The sequence below is a fragment of the Pipistrellus hanaki genome, assembly GCF_964339955.1.
Source record: "Pipistrellus hanaki genome assembly, chromosome: 10".
Classification (NCBI taxonomy): domain Eukaryota; kingdom Metazoa; phylum Chordata; class Mammalia; order Chiroptera; family Vespertilionidae; genus Pipistrellus; species Pipistrellus hanaki.
This window is the reverse complement of record NC_140512.1, coordinates 11,446,650-11,469,517: the sequence shown is the minus strand read 5'-3', so window position 1 is coordinate 11,469,517 and position 22,868 is coordinate 11,446,650. Positions and strand designations below refer to the sequence as shown.

Here is a 22,868-nt window from a genome sequence, read left to right as displayed (position 1 = left end):
TTTTGTACAGAGAGGAAGGGAGAGAGATAGAGAGTTAGAAACATCGATGAGAGAGAGTCATCGATCAGCTGCCTCTTGCACACCCCTACTGGGGATATGCCCGCAACCAAGGTACATGCCCTTGACCGGAATCGAACCCGGGACCTTTCAGTCCCCAAGCCGACGCTCTATCCATTGAGCCAAACCGGTCCCGGCTCATTGATGTTTCTAACTCTCTATCCCTCTCCCTTTCTCTCTGTAAAAATTCAATAAAAGATATTTAAAAAAAAAAAAGAAGAAGAAGAAGACCTGGTTTCGCACCTCCTTGACAAAGGTTCCGAATAATTTAGGCATAAGATAGGCATCTGTAATCGTCACAGCAAGGCCTGCCAATCATGGAGGAACATTTTATTCTGTTCTGCTATTTCATCCACTGTTGTGTTATCCTTCATTCAGTTCTGACACCACAGCCTGAGTGCGGAAATGTCACAGATGGAGCGTTTCCCCAAATGCCTCATGTGCTTCCCATTGCTGGGCCGCCTCAGTTAACTGAGGTTTTCTGTTTTCTCACACAGAGAATTTCATTTTCTCTCAGATGGTGAGGGACATCTGCGTCTTGTGGGAATTTATATTGCTCAAAATAAATGTGATTTACTGTCTCATTTGTTAAAATGTTGGCCACATAAGTGTTATATTCTTCTGTTAATTTAAATCACCTAAAAACCCACCACTGTGAGTAGCAAGCAGTGTTATATATCTAACTTCTCTGCATTCCCAACAGTGTGTATCAACTTTTCAAGAAATATACTGCCCTGACTGGTTTGGCTCAGTGGATGGAGCATTGGCCTGCGGACTGAAGGGTCCCAGGTTCGATTCCAGTCAAGGACATATACCTTGGTTGTGGACATATACCTTGGTTGTGGGGATGTGCAGGAGGCAGCTGATAGATGTCTCTCTCATCGAAGTTTCTAACTCCCTCTCCCTTCCTCTCTGTAAAAAAAAAATCAGTAAAATATGTTTTAAAAAAAAGAAATATACTTAACGTTAAGATCTGTGAGTTAAGTACCAAAGGAAAAAATATTGTCAGTCCATAAACATTCCTTTTTTGTTCTGTGGTCTATCAGAAGGCAGTTTTCTAGCTTGTTCTAGCAACCTTCATCTGTCCTTTGGACTGTCAAATCTCTTTTTAAAAAATATTTTGTATTGATTTTTTTACAGAGAGGAAGGGAGATAGAGAGTTAGAAACCCCTTCGTTGTCTGACCTCCCTAGCAATCTGATTCCTGGGGTCACCCCGCAGATGGCTGGGGTCGATTTTGGGGAGGAACCAGACGTGACCCCATCCCTGTCTCCTTCCATCCATTTCCACTTGACTGCATTTCCACCTCCGTCTTCGTCCCTCTCCAGCTCTTTGAGTTCGCACTGGTCGCTGTCTGTCACCCTTGAGCCCCCAAGAGAGTGCCAGGATCCCTCCCCGACAGGCGGCGGCTACCCCGGCAGCCAGGCTGTGCCCCTCCGCCAGCACCGGCAACCCGGGCGGCTCCTGCAGGCGGCGTTCGCTCCTCCCGCCAGCAGGGGGAGCTGTGGGGGCGGCGGCGGCCAAAAGTCCCAGCGTGCACCGCGCCGGGGCCGGCCCGCTGGGCGGGGTGGAGCGAGGCGCCGGCCGCCGGGCCAGGGCGGAGCAGCGGAGGCCACGGCCTAGCGGGCTCCGGTAAGAGGGGCCCCTCGTGCGGACGCCCGCGTTCGGGGCGGGTGTTTTGTTTTCAGTCGGGCCGGCAGGCGGACAGGTGGGGCGCGGTGTGGGCCCCGCAAGGCTTGGGGTGCGGGGTCCGGTGGCCGCCGCCCCGGGGGCTCTTCCCGTGGACAGACAGACCCCGGAACGAAGCCGAGCGAGGGCAGGCGGAGCCGGGAGCGGCCGCGCGGGGCCGGGGCGCCCGGGCACCGGGGCGGACAAGGCAGGGGACGGAGGGCGGTCTGGGTCGTGTTACGGTTCCACCAGCTTTAGTTGCCGAATTCCGAACCAGCGCCGTTAAAGATTATGGTTCCGCCTGGCTGCAGTGGTGTTTGGCAGCGGCTTGACTGTCAGAAGTCAGCCGCTAATGTTCAAGTTGGCGCTGAGTGTAAGAAGGTAGGATGGTGAACACTGGAAGGAAAAGAGGATATAAAAACCCAGGGTTGGTCACTAGGGGGCGCTAGGAGCCCGGCTAGGAGGTTCTAGCCTGGATATTTAGACTCCAATAAAGGAATAGACACTGGCTTCTAGTATGGGTCCCCGGAATAGCCCGTGGTCCTCCCCATAATGTTCTGAGACCAGTGGTCCTCCCCATGATGTTCTGAGACTAGTGGTCCTCCCCATGATGTTCTGAGACCAGTGGTCCTCCCCATGATGTTCTGAGACCAGTGGTCCTCCCCATGATGTTCTGAGACCATACCTCCCCAAGGTATGATTCCCGGACAGAGGTCTGGGGTCTTGGGAGGGCCTTTGGGGCAGGGAGGGACGTCTGGGCCGCTGGGAGCGTTCTGGAACCTCACCTGGACATTGGGTTATGGAAATGGTGGTCTGGTTTGTAAATTGAGAAGTACACCCCTGATACAAGTCTGAATTCTGTGTTTGAGGCCTGGCCCCAGGGATAATTTTTTTTGGCTCTTCAATGATAGTCAGGGTCCGGGATGTAGGTGTGAGCCCCAGGTGGAGGTGGTCTGGGTCCTGTGAGGGCAGTTGGGGCCCGGAGGAAAATCTGAGCCCCGGGGACGACTGGTACCTCACCTGAGCATCTGGGTGATGGAATAGTTGTTGGGGTTACTCATAGAGATCTAGTCCCCTGATATAACTCCGTGTTCCAGGTTTGTGGCATAGGGCCCGGGTTGGCCTACTAGCCCCACCATGAAGGTCTGGGACCCCGGATGTGGGTCTTAGCCCTGGATGTAGGTCTGGGTGCTCAGGCAGGGTGTGGCCACTAGGGGGCGATAGGCCTGGTGGGAGGTTTGGAGCAAGGGCAGGACCTCCACATGATAAAATGGTGGTCAGGACTGACTCCAATAAAGGAATAGACACTGGCTTCTAGTATGGTCCCCAGAATGGCCTTCTGGTTCTAGACATAATGGTCTGCGACCAGAAGGTAAGTCTGAGCCCCGGGCTGAGTTCTGGGTCCTGGGAGGGCCTTTGGGGCCAGGGAGGGACATCTGGCCCTCTGGGGGCAGTCAAGTACCTCACCTGGACATCGGGGTTATGGAAATTTTTGTCTGGGTTACAAATTGAGAAGTACACAACTGATACAAGTCTGGATTCTGTGTTTGAGGCCTGGGCCCAGGATAATCTTCTCAGCCCCGCCATGATAGTCGGGGTCCCAGATGTAGGTGTGAGCCCCAGGTGGAGGTCTGGGTCCTGGGAGGGCAGTTCGGGCCCAGACGGAAGTCTGAGCCTTGGGGCCAGTCTGGTGCCTCACGGGAACATCTGGGTTATGGAATAGTTGTTGGTGTTACGCGTAGAGATCTAGTCCCCTGATACAACTCTGTTTTCAAAGTTTGTGGTCTGGGCCCCGGTTGGCTTTCTCAGCCCCACCATGCCACTCTGGACCCGGATGTAGGTCTGAGCCCCGGGTGTAGGCCTGGGTGCTGGAAGACAGGTCACTAGGTGGTCACTAGGGGGCGCCACAGGCCCAGGTGGGTGGTTTGGGGCAAGGTCAGGACCTCGTGATGATGAAATGGTGGTCAGGACTAGCCTGGATATTTAGACTCCAATAAAGGAATAGGCACTGTGTTCAGGTCTGGGTGCCCAGAATGGCCTTCTGGGCCTGGCAATAAAGGTCTGGGACCAGGATGGAGGTCTGAGCCCCTGATGGAGGTCAGGGTCATGGGAGGGCAGTTTGAGCCAAGAAGGGAACTGGGCTCCGGGGGGGCCATCTGGTACCTCAACTGGACATCTGGCTTAAGCTCTGGTGGTTTGAGTTACAGAATGAGAACTATACTCCTGATTAAAGACTAGATTGTGTGTTTGAGGCCTTTGCCTCGGGACATTCTTCTCGGCACCACCATGCCAGTCTGGTACCCGGATGTGGAGTTCGGGGTCCTGTGAGGGCGGTTCGGGCCAGGGAGGGGGGGAGGCTCTGGAGGCGGCCTGATATCTAAGGTGGACACGGGGGTTATGGAATAGTGGTCTGAGTTATGCCTAGAGATCTAGTCCCCCGATAGAACTCTGCGTTCGAGGTTTGTGGCCTGGGCCCTGCTTGGCTTTCTCAGCCCCACCATGCCACTCTGGACCCGGGTGTAGGTATGAGCCCCAGATGTAGGTCTGGCTGGGTACTGCGAGACAGGTGTCGTCACTAGGGGGCGCTAAGGGCCCAGTTGGGTGGTTTGGGTCAAGGGCAGGACCTCGGGATGATGAAGTGGTGGTCAGGACTAGCCTGGATATTTTGACTCTAATAAAGGAATAGACATACTGTTCAGGTCTGGGCTCCCCGAATGGCCTTCTGGCCCAGATGTAGGTTTGAGCCCCGGATGGCAGTCTGGGTCCTATGAGGGGAGTTCCGCCCAGTCAGGGAGGTCTGAGCTCCTGGGTGTGGTCTGTACCTCACCTGGACATCTAGGTTATTGAGTGGTGGTCTGTGTTACACATAGAGACTTAGTCGGGGTTTGTGGCCTGGGCCCTGGTTGGCATTCGCGGCCCCGCAAGGATGGGTCTGGGACCCGGATGTAGGTCTGGGTGCTTGGAGGGAGCAGTGGTCACTCGGAGGTGCTATGGTCCGAGGTGGGAGGTTTGGTTCAAAGGCAGGGCCTGGGGATGAAGAAATGGTGTCTGGACTGGCCTGTGTATTTAGAATCCAATAAAGGGATAGGCAATGGGTTCTAGTCTGGGTCCCCTGAATGGCCTTCTGTTCCTTGCCGTAAAGTTCTTGGATCTGGCCACAACCTGTTTGGCTCAGTGAATAGAGCGTCCGCCTGTGGACTGACGGATCCCAGGTTCATTTCCATCAGGGGCACGCACCTTGGTTTCGGGCACATCCCCAGTGGGGAATGTGAAGGAGGCAGCTGATCGATGTTTCTCATGAATGTTTCTAACTCTCTATCCCACTCTTCCTCTCTGTGAAAAATGAATAAAGATTTTAAAAGGTTCAGGGACCTGGATGTAGGTCTGAGCCCCAGATGGAGTTCTGGGTCCTGGGAGGGCAGTGCGGGCCAGGGAGGGAGGTCTGGGCCCTGCCTGATGGTCTGGGACCCTGATGGAGGTCTGAGCCCCATTGGAGGTCTGGGTATTGGTAGGGCAGTTTGGGCCATAGAGGGAGGTCTGGGCTCTGGTGGGCCGTCTGGTAGCTCAACTGGACATTGGGTTATGGAATAGTGGCCTGGGTTCTGTATGGAGATCTAGTCCCCTGATACACCACGGTGTTCGCTGTTTGTGGCCCTGGCCCCTGGTTGGCATTCTCAGCCCTGCCACCTGGATGTACCTCTGAGCCCTGGATGTACCTCTGAGCCCTGGATGTACCTCTGAGCCCTGGATGTACCTGAGCCCTGGATGTACCTCTGAGCCCTGGATGTACCTCTGAGCCCTGGATGTAGGTCTGAGCCCTGGATGTACCTCTGAGCCCTGGATGTACCTCTGAGCCCTGGATGTACCTCTGAGCCCTGGATGTAGGTCTGAGCCCTGGATGTACCTCTGAGCCCTGGATGTACCTCTGAGCCCTGGATGTACCTCTGAGCCCTGGATGTAGGTCTGGGTTCTTGGAAGGTGTGGTCACTAGGGGTCGCTATGGGCCCAGGTGGGAAATTTGGTTCAAGGGTAGGGCCTGGGGATAATGAAATAGTGGTCTGGACTAGTCTTGATATTTAGACTCCACTAAAGGGATAGGCAATGGATTCTAGTCCAGGTCTGGGAACCAGCTAAAACTGGTTTGTCTCAGTGGATAGAATGTCAGCCTGCAGACTGAAGGGTCCCTGGTTCGATTCCTGTCAGGGCACATATCTTGGTTGCGGGCACATCCCTAGAAGGAGGTGTGCAGGAGGCAGCTGATCTACGTTTTTCTCTCATCGATGTTTCTCTCTATCCTTCTCCCTTCCTCTCTGTAAAAAAGCAATAATAAATATATATATATATATCTCAATATATATATATATATATATATATATATATATATATATATACACACACACACACACACACACACACACACACACACACTTTTTAATAATAAAATATATACATATGGTATCTCCCAAAAAAATGTACACACTTTGAATAATTAATTCCAATGGGTTAAATCTGAAAGGAAAAAAAGAAACATCAAGAAGGCGGCCTGGTGCAGAGTGAATGTTCACACGATGCCCGCCAGCCCTCTTCATGCAGTTTGCGTGGTGATTCTTTGATTACTGCGCACAGCATGAACATCTCCTCCTAGTCTCCTGCTTGTTTATGGACATTAATCAGGCAGGAGTTTTTTTTATGTAACCAATTTTTTTTATGTCATTTTTCTTTTTTTTTTCCTTTTGTGGACTTTATTGTAACCTGGCTGTTTATCTCAACATCTTACTGAACTGACCACTTCCAAGTTTCAGAGTTTGTGGTCAGAATCTTTTAAAAAATATATATTTTATTGATTTTTTTACAGAGAGGGAGGGAGAGAGATAGAGAGCCAGAAACATCGATGAGAGAGAAACATCAGCCAGCCGCCTTCTGCACACCCCCCACCGGGGATGTGCCCGCAACCAAGGTACATGCCCTTGACCAGAATCGAACCCGGGACCTTTCAGTCCACAGGCCGACGCTCTATCCACTGAGCCAAACCTGTTTCGGCTGTGGTCAGAATCTTAAGGTTCCTCTTTGGTCTCCCCAGACATCATTCGTGGACAATCACAGCCACTGCTTTTTCATGTTTCTTCTATCAAACGCGTTCCTTTTGTTTCTGCTTCTCTGTCCACACCCTGGAGGTGGGGAGCCTCTTATCCACTCCAGTGGTTCCAGTGATCCCCGCAGGCAGCGACCCCGGCATCATTGACACAGTGCTTTTCCCTGGAATTTTACCTTCATGTTCCACAACCACTTTAGATGCCCTAAGATTGAAGCATCTCCAGGGGTCTTGTTATGCTTTGTTCCTTTAACTAACAACGAGCAGTATGTGTGGGCAAATGAATCTAATATGTCTATGGGACATGCATACTCTCTAGGAGGACACAAATGCTGGTAAAGGTGGGAGGATGGGAGAAGACTTACATGTTAACTTCCTTGTGCCTCTTGAATTTTGTTCTCTGATGTTAAACATGAGTCTGTCCTATAGATAAATCCCACCAAACTGTTCCTGTTGTGGCTGGTGATGTCACTTCTACACTCAGTCTCTGCTAAGCACTTGGGGGTCATCCCTGTCCTTCAAATGCACATCAAGTACCACATGGAAATGGCACCTACTCATTCAGCAGCAGCCTTCCTCACCTCTGACCCAGCCACTCATTCAACAGCAACCCTAAGCACACCACACACTTGAGTCCAGCCCTGGGACACAGCTGAAAAGATGAAAAGACACCGTCAATAAAATACCCTCACGAAGCCCCAGAGCCTCCGGTGGAGCAGCCACATCACACGTTTAAATAGGATTTCTTAAAAAACAGATTTGGTAAGCCATTTGCAAGTATTTATTTAGGTAAGCGATCATAAAACATTTTATAATACACATAAGAACACACTCAAATGAATAAAAGATAAAATGACAGGAGGTGACAGAATTTAGTGTTTACAAATGAGAACATCAATAACAATTTAGAGAAGAAACTCAGAGTGTACTTAAAAGTTTGAGACAATGCTTTACAATATAACACAAAAATAAAGTGTTAGGCTTTTAAAGAAATAATTACTTAATAGTTTTTCAACATATTTCATAACGGATTTCTAGACACTGTCATATATGACTTGAAAAGTAAAAAAGTCAAGAGCTTTGGCAAGCCAAGTATTAGTCCACAGCAGCTTGTGAAATTTACTTTCTTATATAAAAAGTCTTCAATGTACATTTGTTCTTGTTACAGGAACAGAGAGAAACTAGCATGCACAGTATATTTGAGGAGTCTGTTAGCTATATAGCAAAAAATTACTTTTGAAAGCCTACATTTTATGAAAATGTGTACCATGCAGCATCTTCAGTAACAGCAAATGTAAACCATGTGATTATTAAGTCTTCTAAGTAAAACGTCTTTCCCCAAATCTCACACAATATCCCTAAGTCCGCATCTCCTGTTCGAAGAAGCCTCAGCTTTAAACGAATGTCCATTTGCTCTTTGAAAAAGCCCTTGCCTCCGTTACTAAAAGCGTTTCTGTGAAGTCCCTTAGAAATGTTTTCAGTGCGACAGTAACAAGACACGGCCAATACAGGCCCACCGCGTACAGCACACGAATGAGGGTAAAGAGGGACTGACTCCCGAAGACCCCTCTGCTGAGACCCACAGCTCCAAGAAGTCAACTTACAATTTCTTACTTAAAAACAAACAACATTTTATCGTGAATAACTGAATAATCAGGTTTTCAGGAAGTGAGGCTTTTAGATTAAGATTTAGCAAAATCAATTATAATGAATTTCCTCTAGGCATTTATGAATGACAAATCAGTCATTGAAGTTTTTACATACAAAAGACATAAATACTGCATAATATGTAGTGAATATTGGCACATCCCCTTTCGTTTTTAAAGCATAAAATGCACTCACCATATCGGTCGCTCCTGAGACACATGGTCAGGAGCCACCGCTGAGCGGCACGGGAACTCAGGGCTTCCCGAGCGGCTTGTAGCAGGCCTCCGGCTGCCAGAGGCGAATGTCCACAAGGACTTGATTGAGCTTCTGCATCCAGAGGTCCCGCTCCTCCTTGGTGTCTGCGGACAGCCAGTGCCTGTGGGAGCAAACCAGCAGCTGCTCAGAGCTCCTCTGCCCCTTCCACGCCGCCTGCACCCTTACTTGGGGGGAAAGCCTCAACAAATCAGTAAAATGAGTTCCTCTGTACTCTGTAAAGGGATGCTAATTGAGAGCCCCATAGGAAGAGGCTTCAGTACAATTTTTAAAATGAGAAACAATTAATTTAGATTAAAGGCCCTGTGTAGAAATAGTTGAGGACAAAGGAGAATGCAGAACGATAAAATGTTTATATTTTGACAAAATGTATGATCCAAACGGTTTTGAGAAGCCACCAAGTGAGAGCCCTCCAGTCACAAATGTGTGATGATAAAGGGTTGGCTCAAATCACAATCCTACATAATAATAGGCTAATATGCAAATTGACCAAACAGCAGAATGACCGGTCGCTATGATGAGTATTGACCACCAGGGGGCAGACACTCAGTGCAGGAGTTGCCCCCAGGTGGTCAGCACTCTCCCACAGGGGGTGTGCCGCTCAGTTAGGAGCTGGGCTTATGGCTGGAGAGTGCAGGAGCAGTGGTGGGAGCCTCTCCCACCTCCTTAGCAGCCTTAAGGACTCCTTGGGGGATGTCCGACTGCTGGCTTAGGCCCGTTTCCTGAGGGAAGCAGGCCTAACCAGCAGGTGGACACCTCCTGAGGGGTCCCAGACTATGAGAATCCGGGTTGGACTGAGGGCTCCCCCCAACCCAGTGCATGAATGTTGTGCACTGGGCCTCTAGTGATGTTATAAGGAGAAAAATAAAGCAAGTACAATTGTGGGAGCCACATGAGATCTGGCTATTTCTACTACAGGAGAATGTCAAGGAGAAGGTCATGAAAAAGTCTGGGAGGGCTTGTTAGTAGGTAAAGGTAAGACTGCATTCAAAAGGGTTAACATGGGCTGCTGTGGTCAGGAACCACTTGGGTACTGAATTTTGGCTGGTTCCCCCACTGACTGTGGACCTGGACAAATGACTGTAAACCCCTGTGCCCCCTGTCCTGTCCTATCTTATGCCAATGCTGCAGAGAAGCCCCCAAAGGAAAGGAGGGGAGGAGTTCCACTGAGTTAATCTGAAGTAACCGAGAGACCACGAATTTCCAGGGAATGGGTCCCCTACCTGAACCATTTTTAAGTCCTTCATCAGAAACCCCTGGAGCAGCTCCATCCACCCCTGTCTACAATGCCCAGCTACAGCCTCATTAATAGACTTTGTCAAATTCAAACTTCTGTCCCTAATCACACTGTGTATGTTGAAGTTGGTTTTAGGCTTCTCTTGGACATCCAAGCAAAAAAAATCTTAGATTTTTAACAATAAGCTTTCATCTTGTACCTAAGCTTTGGCCTAACAGAAAGTGACACTCCCAATAGTTCATTCTGTTCTCCTCCAACCAGAACTCACAGAGCAGAATGACTGCTTTTGTAAGTCACCCGATTGATAAGAGCATTTTGAATAGAAAGGAAGAGGTGTGTAAAGGCTCTGTAAATAATATTTGGCTTCCCAATTATACATGAACTCTTCAAACTTAATATATATCAACTAACTGCCCTGAAAATGGCTACACTGTGAGAACATTGAAAGCATGATTATCTAAGATATAACCTGAACTAGGGGCCCGGTGCACAGATTTGTGCACCAGTGGGGTCCCTGGCCTGCGTCCTCTTGCAATCCAGGACCCCTCAGGGGATACTGGAGAGCCATTTAGGCCTGATCCCCACAGGCCAGGCTGAGGGACCCCACTGATACACAATCAGGGCCAGGGAGGAACCGTGGGAGGACTCCAGTGTCTGACCCGTCTCGCCCAGTCCCAATCAACCAGCTAACCTACTGGTAAGAGTGTCTGCCCCTTGCCGAAACCAGTTTGGCTCAATGGATAGAGCATCAGCCTGTGGACTGAAAGGTCCCGGGTTTGATTCCGGTCAAGGGCATGTACCTTGGTTATGGGCACATCCCCAGTGGGGTGTGTACAAGAGGCAGCTGATCGATGATTTTCTCTCTCATTGATGTTTCTAACTCTATCCCTCTCTCTTCTCTGTAAAAAATCAATAAAAAATATATTTAAAAAAAAAAAAAGTGTGTCTGCCCCTTTATGGTCAATGTGTGTCACAGTGACTGGTCGAACGCTTGCATACTTAGCATATTAGGCTTTTATTATATAGGATGGTAAGCTTTTCTTCTCTAAACTAATTTAGTTATTAGATTGTTCACTTACTGTGTGTGTTTTGTGTCCTTGCTAAGCCTGTACCCCCCTAAAGACAAGGGTGACCCTGGTATGTCTTACACTGGTAAGAGCATATGAGCAGTGAGTTACTGTGTTGGCAGAGCTATCGGCAGCCCGATACTTACTTGGTGACACAGAGTGTGTCCCTGCACTGGCTGACAAGCGTCTCTCGGTCATCTTCTCTTTGTGGTCGGACAGTAATTAATTCAAAAGTGTTACGTCTTGCGCAAAATTCTCTGTTGGCTGGTTCTATCTGACGACTGGTACAATTGGCCAGATTTATCCTGCCTATGGGATTCTTTAAAAAAAAAAAAAAAAAAAAAAAGTATTATAAATAAATGGTAAAAAAAAAAAAAAAAAGTATTAGCAGAAAGTAAACAAGACCATTTAAGTCAGCATTAAGCGGTATTTAAATTTGTATAAATTTAAAAAGCCATTTCATCCTGTATATTATTGTTACTTAATAATAAAAGAGATGTCAACTAGAGCTCTTAGCCATAAACTCTGTATGGAAAACTTTAGAGATACAAATTAAAAACAAAGCAATCAAATGAAGTCCCATGCACCATTGACCCGCTTTAACAATTAGAAACACAGCCCCTTCTGTCCACAGCCATCCCTCCCTTCCTCTCTGCAAACAGAAGCCTAGACATGCATCTCATCTGTAAATACTGTCGTGGATCTCCAAGAGAGAAGGCCAGACGGTGGAGCACCACAGACCAGAACGGTACACATCAGCCCAGACTAGTCCACAAACCACCTCAGTAAAAAAATCAAGTTGCAAACCACTACACACATATGTTTAAAATATCCAACTGCAATAATATGGCTTTGGAATACGTACACATATAATAAAAATTAAATAAGCAGGAACACCATTTCAGCCTAGGGTCGCCTCTGTAGGGGACAGTCACATGGGGGCTTCAGCTGGACTGAACACGGAGGATGATGGACATTATCTACTCTATATTCTTTTAGCCATCCTAAATAGTTCACAATGAGTTTTATATAGAATTCACATGGCTACAATAATACTAAAGTAAATTTAACATTTTTGACTAAAAATTCTAGGAAGACAGACAAATATATGCCTTACAGTATTTTAAGAATGGTCAAATCATTGAGAATGGATAAAATATAAAATTTCTGCACGCGCGCACACACTTTGCGACAAGCACATTTCCGATGGCCCAGCGAGCAGACTCCCAGGGAGCGGGTGGGTGGAGGGGAGGGAGCACTTAGTGAAACAGCACGAGCAGCAGGTCAGGGCCTCCCCACGGACTGCACCTCAGCCTTACCTTCCGTTTCTCGTCATCGGGGTACGTCCAGTAAGAGATACAGTTTCCAGACAGAATACACCATCTTCGATGCCAGGCACCAAACCCACTCACATCTTCAAATATGGTCTGGAAAAGTGAGTGAGATCCGGGCTTAATCACTGGGGGATGAGTGAAATGTTAATCCCATTGGCTAAATGTCACCATGCTGGAATACGTCCCGCTTGACTTCCATCAGGTCTCACCCTCAGTGGTGAGAGTCACTGGCTGCTCATACCCAGACATGTGCCCAGATTTTCAGCAGCATCTACAGGCATTCAGCACTTAAGAAACTCCGTGTGTTAACCCCATGTTCCTCTACCTATTATAATATCAGACTTTTTTAAAAGTATGGCATTCCTGACTGAACATTCCTTAAATAAGAGAAAAATACTTCAAGCGTTGGAAAGTAAAGTGATTTGAGAATGTCATGCCTTATATATTGAAAAAGACAAATGCTAGCTTCTTATGTAGACTTAATGCAGAAGACTCTAATTTCTATGTGGGACAACAAAAAAGGACTGGAAAAGGGTCAAACAGGTAACTAACAACCGTGGGGCTTTTCCATGGAAGTGCTTTGTCCTAAACAGTACAAGTAGGAGCTGCTTCCCCCACCCCCACTGTTTTTTAGTCGTAATGGAGCCCTAATTTATGTTCGTCCTTACTGTTCATTTAAGAAACGAATTCATTTAGACACTATTGCATTAAGAAACAAAGCAAGGTAAGAATGCTCCAGTGCCCAGACGGGTGGGGAGGCTTCCTCTGAAGGGTGGGGAGTAGAGATTTGGATTGTGGTTCCTTCGTGACCATTCATCTGGCTGCTGCTGTGGTGCAAAGCGCCCGCAGACAACATGGAGACGGGTGAGCCTGAGTTCTAATGAACTTTATGGAAACAAACGGTGGGCATACTCGGCTGGCCCGGATACAGATAATCCAAAGGGATCTTTGTGATTTCAAAATGCATTAAGAATTTTCCACCTTGAAATGGTTCAGCGAAGCCCCACACCAAACAATAGTGAAAGAGAGTCTCCTCCATCCACTAATGTGTGTAATTTTACCAAAAGGTGGCTTGAGTTAGTGCAATCTCTGGCCCTGGAGGGAAATTACTCTGTGTGAAGAAATGTCTCCGTGATAGAATAAAACCTCAAACTTATTAGCTTAATTAATTAGCTCAAATTCATTAGCTGACTCCAACCATATGCTCTCTCACCCCACCTTTTCTTCTTTTCCCCAGTTTACCCCTCTCCTCCTGAGGCCTGGTTTCTCTGGCACCACCTGCACACAGCCACCGAGGGAAGAAGACAAGCATCTTATTTCAGCCCCATGGACAAGCTAGGACGAACGGCTCCCCAACACCCTCCTGTGTTTCTGCCCGCCTCTCACACCATAAAGGCAGCAGACAAGGGGAATCGGAGGGAGAGGAGTAAAACGGTTATCATTATGCTCTAATCAGAGAGGAATGACAAGGGAACAGCTTTTGCTTTTTATAGCTGAGAAAACTAAGGGCCAAGGAAGCCAATGACGACACCATCACATCGCAGACCGCAGAGCAGGGACCTGCTAGGCGTCCGGAGTGTCCTTCCGTTGCAGCTCCTCAGCCTGGGCGGAGCCGGAGGAGCACCGCAGAACCACTCATCAGGCCCGTTAGCTGGCCATTCCCTTCCTTCCAGCGCAGGAAGGGAAACTGAACACCTTAAATTTCAACTGCCACCTCTATTTTTTAAAAATATATTTCTATGGATTTCAGAGAGGGAAAGAGAGAGAAAACATCAAAGATGAGAGAGAATCATTGATCGGCTGCCTCCTGCACGCCCCACACTGGGGATCATGCCCATAATCTGGGCATGTGCCCTAACCCAGGCGTATACTGTGACCTCCTGATTCATAGGTCGATGCTCAACCACTGAGCCACACAGCTGGGCCCACCTTTACTCTTTATAAGAGGACAGAGGTAATTAAAATGCATTGATTAGACAGGGGCAGAAGTTATTTGGGAGAGTCTGAGCCCTTTTGGTGAGGATAAACCTGAAAAAAATAACTGACTAGTTAAGAGCTCAGACATTATATATAAATGAACTAGCTGCCAGAGTCCACCAGTCACTGTCAGTAGGATACTGGAAAGTGGTGTCTCTAATACAATATGGAAATATTTACATTAAAAGGAGTAAACACTGCCTTCAACCCAAGGATTTACAGACAGGCTTTTCCAAGACTACTAGTGCCACCTGCTGGATTTGCAAGAGAGAAAAGCTAGCAGGGAAGCTGGGTTTACTGTCGGCTTGGCCATGAGGGCTTGCCAGGTAACCCGGCTTCTCTTTCTGCACCTTTCACAGCCACTGCGATGCTTTGTCTCATTCAGGTTCTTGCTTCACAGAGGAAACTGAAGCTACTGGCTTTCCCTACTTCTTGCGCCACACCCATCATTGTCCACATGTTCTTCACAAATATATTTCTCCTTGGATAACTGAAAAAATACAACTCTGCACAAAATCAATCATGTGACCATGGACTGAGGTTTGGGTCTGATTTTGTCTCACTCTCATGTTCGTATTTATCCCAGGAATTCTTCCTGAACTGCCCCAATCTCCAACCCTATTAAAAGCTACCCACTTGTATTTGAAGACTCAAGTTGAGCCTAATAAGATGTCAACAAAATCCTTCTTTTATCCTAAAGATCCTGTCAAGTACCACACACTACTTACCCACCTGCCACCAAACTGTTTCAAAAAGTTGCTCGCACTCTCATTCCTCACGTCCACCCCTTACAACCAGTTTATTAGCATGCACGCACTCTGTGCTTTCGCCCATGACAGCATTGTATCTGTCATACTTACCTGTCTACTTGTTCTTCTCCCAGCTAAACTAACATCTCCTGAGCAGAGGGCTTACTTTTGTGGCCTAGTGCATTCCCACACCAGCAGTCACTGGCATGTAATGGACATGCAAAACGTCTTTGCTGAACCAGCCTGCCACTGAATCACACAGATTTCTTGCCTATGAGAAATCAAGTCTAACCTTCGCAAAACAGAACAAAAGAAAATACATACAGATTACTTACTAGAAAACCTTTTTCTTCAACACTTGAATTCACTTGACATTTTATTTTTAAATAAATATGACCTTCCAAAGGAGATAAAAAGGGCACCTGTGAAGAAAGACAGTAAATTATTTGCAAAACACTTTCAAACTGGCATTTTTCTTGATAAAAGTTTAATCATGAACAGAGAGCACTGTGCCGTGAAAACACACTGCTTTCTAAAGCGGGAATATAAAATAAGTGGCCAAAAAGCCACTGGTTCCTCAGCAACAAGTGCTTTTGAAGAATAAACACATTCAAATTAGAACTGGTGAAAACAAAACACTTAGTCCCAGTTAGCATGATCGAGAAAACAGATAAAAGAAGAGAATACAAGTGCTTATCCATTCTCCATCAATACACTCAATAGGAGACTGGATAAACCAACTGGTATAGTGCTACAACAAAATATTACTCAGAAGTAAACAACAGCGAACTGCAGATTTAAAAAGTTGATCCTCAAATTCATAGGAAATTGCGAGAGGTCCCAAACAAGCAAAACAATCTTAAAAGAAAAGCAAAGCTGGAAGAACCATACTTCCCAATTGCAAAACTTAATTCAAAGTTACCATAATTAAAGCAACACAATTAAAGTGGTATTGGCATAAGAATAAACGTATAGACAAGAATAGAACTGCAAGTTCAGAAATACACCCATCCTTCTTATAGCCAATTGATTTTCAATAGGGTACCAAAACCATTCAATAAAGAAAGCAATCTTTTGGGAAACTGGATATCCACAAGCAAAAGAATGAAGTTGGATAGACCTCATATCACATATAAAAAATTAACTCAAAATGAATCCTGATCTACGTATGAGAGGTACTAATAAAACCTTAAAAGTCTTAGAAAAAAACATAAAGGTAAATATTAAATGATCATGAATTTGGCAACATTCGCAGATATGATACCAAATGCAGGAGCAACAACAGAAAAAAATCAGAGAAATTAGGCTTCATCAAAATTCAAAACTTCTCAGTATGTAGATTCCTCAAAAAAATTAAAGATAGAAATATCATATAATAAAACAGTCCACTTCTGGGAATTTATGCAAAATAATTGAAATCAGGTTCTGAAAGGGATATTTGCACTCCCAGGTTCATTATAGCATCTTCGTAATACCCTAGAGGTGAAAACAACCGAAACGCCCATCAGCAGATGAATGGATACTGGAAATGTGGGCAGTCTTCTCCTTCCTCCCCATTTCTGAGTATAAACACTGCTCTAGTTTGTCTTTTAGGCTTTGAAACTCCCCTGTGCTTCTTATGTGCTCCAACCCACAGCCCCACACCTGTACATAGCAGATTCTTGAGGCTGACTACTGTGTCTTTTTATTGGCTGTTCCCATACCCTACTGCCAAATCATACCTAGGCATTCAACAAATGTTTGCTAAAAGAACACTGGGCAAATAAATACCGAGTTCCTTACTGAAAAAAATAAATAAATATGGTAAATAGATACAATGGAGTTATTTAGCCAAAAAAGGAAATTCTGTCAGATGCTATAATATCGATGAGCCTCTACTACATTATGCTAAGTGAAATAAGCCAGTCACAGAAGGACAGATACTTCAAGGTTCCACATATATCCTGGAAGTATATACCACGTATATAAGTAGCCAAGCTCATAGAAGCAGAAAGTAGACTAGATGTTGCAGGGGCAATTTAAAACTCAAAACAAGCCACGAGATTTAACCTGTAGGCTAAAAGTTTGCCTGGTCTTGTGGTAGACTAAGCCCAACCATATTGGTATTGTATTAACCCTTTGCACTCCGCTGTCCCCTCTCAGGGGACATCGGAATTCTAGCATATCACTCGGATGTCCCCTCTCAGGGGACATTGCAGTTTATTAGTGATTACGGGGAATTGAGTTTCCGCCGCAAAGTAGCGTCGAGTAGCTGGTAGCCAATGTCCAGAATGGTTCGGAGTGCAAAGGGTTAAATATAAATGAACTAAACACCCCAATGAAAAGACAAAAGATTGCCACACCAAATAACAAAATATGACCATAAAATACATTTATAGACAAATTTGACATACATGGTCACAGAAGTATTGAGAATAAAGGATGGAAAAAGATATAACATACAAACACTTACATCATGGGAAAGTTGTTGTAGCTATTAATGCCAGATAAAATACTTGTAGACTTAAAGATTATCAGAGATAAAGTGAATAATTCATCAAGATGATATCATAATCTTAAATGTTCACGGACCTAATATATAGCTTTAAAATATAGGAAACGGGGGACGGGGGGGAGAGCAATGGTAAGATATGTACACAGATAATTTAATAAAAAATAAAAAATAAAAATAAAATACAGGAAACATAAATTGACAAAACAAGAATTAAGTGCCTAAATTGAGGCTATGTTGTTCTTAATAGTTGGAATTTGGGGGGAATTGATATTTTTTTCCAAATAAAATCCTGCTGCTTAGCATGGAAAACATTCACACAATAGAGTATATAGATGTCATAATATAAAGTTGTATACCTGAAATCTATGTTATTAACCAATGTTGCCCCAATAACTTTACTAAAAATTTTTAAAAATAAACATTCACATAAGTATTTGTAAATGTATCATTCTTATCAACATATTACTAGTCAGTGAAGATACTTCCTGTCAAAAGTATCTTAAATTATAAAAGCTGCTTAAGTATACATAAGAATTTTAAAAGATTTAGAATTTAAAGATTATAACAAACATGAGAAATTCAATTGGAGAGGTTGAGTCATTAGAGTAAAATGGTTAACATAACATATATTTATTGATATTGACTTCTAGTCAAGAAAGAATGACGTTAATGTCTGTCATTCCTGCTGTCCAGTGAAAAAGAATGATCTCCTAGTTGGAATAATTTTAGTTCAGACTAAATAATTTTTTTAAAAAGACAGTGGAAGGGAAGGGGAGAGACAGAGAGAGAAACATCAATGTGAGAAGAGATCGAGCCTGCAAACCAGGTACATGCCCTTGATCAGAATCGAACCCAGGACCCTTCAGTCTTTGGGCTGACATTCTAATCACTGAGCCAAACAAACTTAGGGCACAGTCTAAATTTTAAAGTTTTAATTGCAAGGTTAGTTTCAACAATTTAATCTTCTCTTGGCTAAAAAGTATAGATTTAAATAGATTAATTCCATTAGACAAACCTCGAAGTTTCTGGATTTTAAAGGGAACCATATGTAGAATCAAAACATCACCTATCTCATTATCGTATTTGTTATAAATTTCCTTGCCTTTTTCTTTTCCATACAGTCAGTTTTAAGTTCCTCAGCCTCTCAATGCTAAGAAAGAGAATTATTGTTTTGCAGAATGCTGCTGCTAAAAAGAATCTCCAAATGGTCCCTCTTACTCTACAACTGTGGAAGTAGGCAATGTTCTTGGTTAGAAGCTTGCTCTGAAAGAGTGAATTGAGAATATTCACAAAAGAGTCGATGTTACTACCCCCTGTTGAGTTTGGAGAGATATGAAAATGTCTGAGTCTATTCTGTTTTCTGTTGAACAAAAGGGTATTTTAAGAATACTGTTAAGAACTGTAAAACGTAACCTATAACCAGGGCAACTGTGTAATTTAAAAAAATATATATTTTATTGATTTTTTACAGAGAGAAGGGAGAGAGAGAGTTAGAAACATCGACGAGAGAGAAACATCGATCAGCTGTCTCCTGCATACCCCTTACTGGAAATGTGCCCGCAACCAAGGTACATGCCCTTGACTGGAATCGAACCTGGGACCTTTCAGTCCACAGGCCGATGCTCTATCCACTGAGCCAAACCGTTTCAGAGCAACTGTGTAATTTTTAATTTAAAAAAATATATATATTTTATTGGTTTTTTACAGAGAGGAAGGGAGAGAGAGAGCTAGAAACGTCGATGACAGAGAAACATCGACCAGCTGCCTCTTGCACACCCCCTACTGGGGATGTGCCCTCAACCAACGTACATGCCCCTGACCGGAATCGAACCCGGGACCCTTCAGTCCGCAGACCGACGCTCTACCACTGAGCCAAACTGGTTTCGGCGCAACTGTGTAATTTTTATACACTGGGATATTTCTGAGAGAGAAGGAGGGGACACCATTAATCATTACACCAGGCCAAAGGCATACACCAGAACACCTCTGTGCACACCAGAACCCTAACCACTCTTCCTGTGACCTCAAAATTCCACAATGCTAACTGGTTGTCCTAAAGCCATTTAAATTGACATCTCTGCTTCCTGGAAAGCAGAAATATCTATGAGGTTTCTTGAAATCAGAACATGAGCTGTGGCGTATCCATCTCCCTTTATCCAAAACATGTATTTTTTAAAACAACAGAAATCTTATGACTCTTTTGGATTGGTTATTCAAAGGAAAGAAAATCCTTGCGAGTTTGTGACTCACTGAGATACACAATTTGAATTCCAGGCTGCCAGACTTCACATCATATCTGTAACCCCAACTAGAAGGTAATCTCCTGTTAGTGGTGCCCTAACTCTCTAGCAAACAGTCTAAATTAACCTCAAAGGCAATTCTATTCTGAAGGGATCTCAGAGATAACTGTTGTATTACTGGTCAAGGCACCAGTAAAATAGGCCAACACTCCCTTGTACTGAGTATCTGCGAAGATATGGGACATTTGTTTACTCTCAAAATTAATTAAATAGAATAATTATATGAGTATAAAAGGTCTTCCATTTTCCCCACCAATTTAAAGAACACCTAAACATAACTATTTTAAATATTATTTTATATCTACTACAAACAATTGGAACAAGTATTTGCTTTCCCCTGGCACTTACAAAAGTACATTTGAGACAAATCTGACATCAAAATTGTGTTGTATGTGAAAGAGACGTTTAAGACAACCAGTTAAATAAAATGATTTTGCACTCAATCACATGGTTGCCTATTTAAGTTATGAATTAAAAAGAATTAAGAGAATAGAAATATTTTGTGACATTTTGAATTAAAATGACAGACCATAAGTTTCAAAAAGCAAACATTCTATATTTAACGTGTTAGTGAAATCCCCTCCATTTTAGAGATTAATGAGATCTCTCACACACGTAGAAATTGGATTTGTGACAGACAACAGAAGTAAGGAATACATTTCACAGAATCCCAGTACTTACGTTTAATCTGCAAATCTTGTTTTAATAATAAACTACTTCTGTCCAGCATTTTATAAATTAGCATTTCTAAATACCCACAAAATGCTTGCAATTGATCTTCCCAAGGATATTAAAAATCCTTTAAAAAATCTAAAGTATATTTTACTTAGTATAATTTTAATGTTAAATTCATTTTAATTAAAAAATTACAAAGAAAGTATTTTCTCCATAGCAATATGCCTACCGCCAATTGTGACCAAAAAAGTTTTCTATTTAAAGCATCACTAATAGCTCTTTCAATATATGGGAGATAAACAATCTTGAATAAATTTAATTTGTTATTTTAGTACCCAGAAAATCAACGTTGAAGTGACTACAGAATCTGAATGAATTAAAACATGAAAAAAGAATATAGGAGAAAACCCAACACCAAAGATGCACGAAGAAAACAGAGAGCAAAGTAAAGATGCCCAACTGCAAGAGACTTAAGAATAATGGATATAATGTCCTTAATCATTCAAAATAACCAAGAAGGCACAAGAGTGGTTAGTGAAACAAGCACATATAGGGCAAAACTTAAGGACTGATTTTTAAGCTTGTTAGTTTCAAGCAAAGAAAAAATTGCAACCTTTTCCTGGAACAAATAGCCCAGTAGCTCTCGCTCTTTTACATCATAATTTATCTAAAACAAACAAAATAAAAGACAAAGAGAAAAAAAACCCAGGATCACTCAATTTGTTAAACTAGCTGAATCACTAAATAAAAAGGTACAAGAATCTTTTAAATAAACATGTTAAAAAATAAACTTACGCATTAACAATAATCAAAATTTCAAATATAGTCTGTCAAACAATTGGAACAAGTATTTGCTTTCCCCTGCCACTTACAAAAATACATTTGAGACAAATCTGACATCAAAATTGTATTGTATGTGAAAGAGACGTTAAGAGTATTAAAGACAACCAGTTAAATAAAATGATTTTGCACAAGAAAGATTTCATGGAATTCTAAAGCTACGAGAAATGAAGTACCTTTGCTCAATGTTAAAGAGGAAATTCCTAGCAGGGCCAACACTAACTAGGCCTCCTAATGTGTAATATTTCCTCTCTCTATATATTTTAAAAATATATTTTATTGATTTTTTACAGAGAGGAGGAGAGAGGGACAGAGAGTCAGAAACATCAATGAGAGAGAGTCCTCGATCAGCTGCCTCTTGCACACCCCCTATTGGGGATGGGCCCGCAACCAAGATACATGTCCTTGATGGGAATCGAAGCCAGGACCTTTCAGTCCACAGGCTGACGCTCTATCCACTGAGCCAAACCGGTTTAGGCACATCTCTATATTCTAACTACAAAAATCTCTTATAATATTTAAAAATTCCCCTGAGTTATGAAGCAGGGGACAATCCAAGAATTAAAAGTTTACTTCTAGTTCTCTCATTCCTTAAAATGGTCTTGTTAGTTAATAAAGTTTAGTCATGTCACATTATGGTGAAAAGCACTCAGTGATATTACGCAGATCTAAATGCTGATGCTTTAAACTTGGGAAGGAACGTGTGGGAAGGGAACTCCCTTAGATTCCTGGGTACTTGTCTAAGAAATTAACCTGTCTTTCCCTATCTTATGTAAATTAAATCTATAGGCCTAGCCGGATTGGCTCAGTGGATAGAGCTTGGCCCGCGAACTGAAGGTTCAATTCCAGTCAAGGGCATTATGCTCAACTTGCAGGCTCGATCCCCAGATCGAGGAGCATACAGGAGGCAGCCAATCGATGATTCTTTCTCATCATTGATGTTTCTCTCTCTCTCCCTCTCCCCTTCACTCTGAAATCAATAAAAAAATATATATATATACTGTATTTAAAAAAACACTAAATCTATAAACTACTATTCATTTTGAAATATGGGTTCCAATGGGCAAGTGACTATTTAAAACTGTAAGCTTAAACATCTAAGAGCAAGAAGTAATACGTCCAGTTAATAAAAACAGTCACAGGGGTGTGAAGTATAGCACAGGGAATATAGTCAATTATGTGTAATAACCAGGTATGGCTTCAGACAGGTACTGGACCTATCAGGGGATCATTTCATTAGGTATATAGATGTCTAATTGCTACGTTGTACACCAGAAACTAATATAGTATTGTACGTCAACTGTAATTGAAAAATAAATCTTAAAAAAAAGTAACACTTCTTGCCGAAACCGGTTGGCTCAGTGGTAGAGCGTCGGTCTGCGGACTGAAAGGTCCCAGGTTCGATTTCGGTTAGGGGCATGTACCTTGGTTGAGGGCACATCCCCAGTAGGGGGTGTGC

The 22,868-nt window shown here is 43.9% G+C and overlaps 1 protein-coding gene and 1 long non-coding RNA gene across 3 annotated transcripts in view; one reads left to right on the top strand and one right to left on the bottom strand.

The window, feature by feature from the left end:
• Positions 1 to 1,616: 1,616 nt before the first annotated feature.
• Positions 1,617 to 14,871, top strand: LOC311629095. Its single transcript, XR_014796142.1, has 2 exons — positions 1,617 to 1,688; positions 13,612 to 14,871. It is a non-coding gene; the product is annotated as an uncharacterized lncRNA (long non-coding RNA).
• Positions 7,807 to 22,868, bottom strand: part of ANLN (anillin, actin binding protein) — a 39,318-nt gene continuing 24,256 nt past the window's right edge. Inside the window, exons 21-25 of one of the 2 annotated variants that reach the window (XM_084896839.1) lie at positions 21,183 to 21,236; positions 15,436 to 15,522; positions 12,360 to 12,467; positions 11,187 to 11,359; positions 7,807 to 8,839 (exon numbers count right to left, since the gene is read on the bottom strand). In XM_084896839.1, the coding sequence (XP_084752965.1) occupies positions 8,716 to 8,839; positions 11,187 to 11,359; positions 12,360 to 12,467; positions 15,436 to 15,522; positions 21,183 to 21,236 (546 nt within the window). In that variant the 3' untranslated portion in view covers positions 7,807 to 8,715. The remainder of the gene's footprint in view (positions 8,840 to 11,186; positions 11,360 to 12,359; positions 12,468 to 15,435; positions 15,523 to 21,182; positions 21,237 to 22,868) is intronic. The other variant, XM_084896840.1, reaches the window with a different exon arrangement.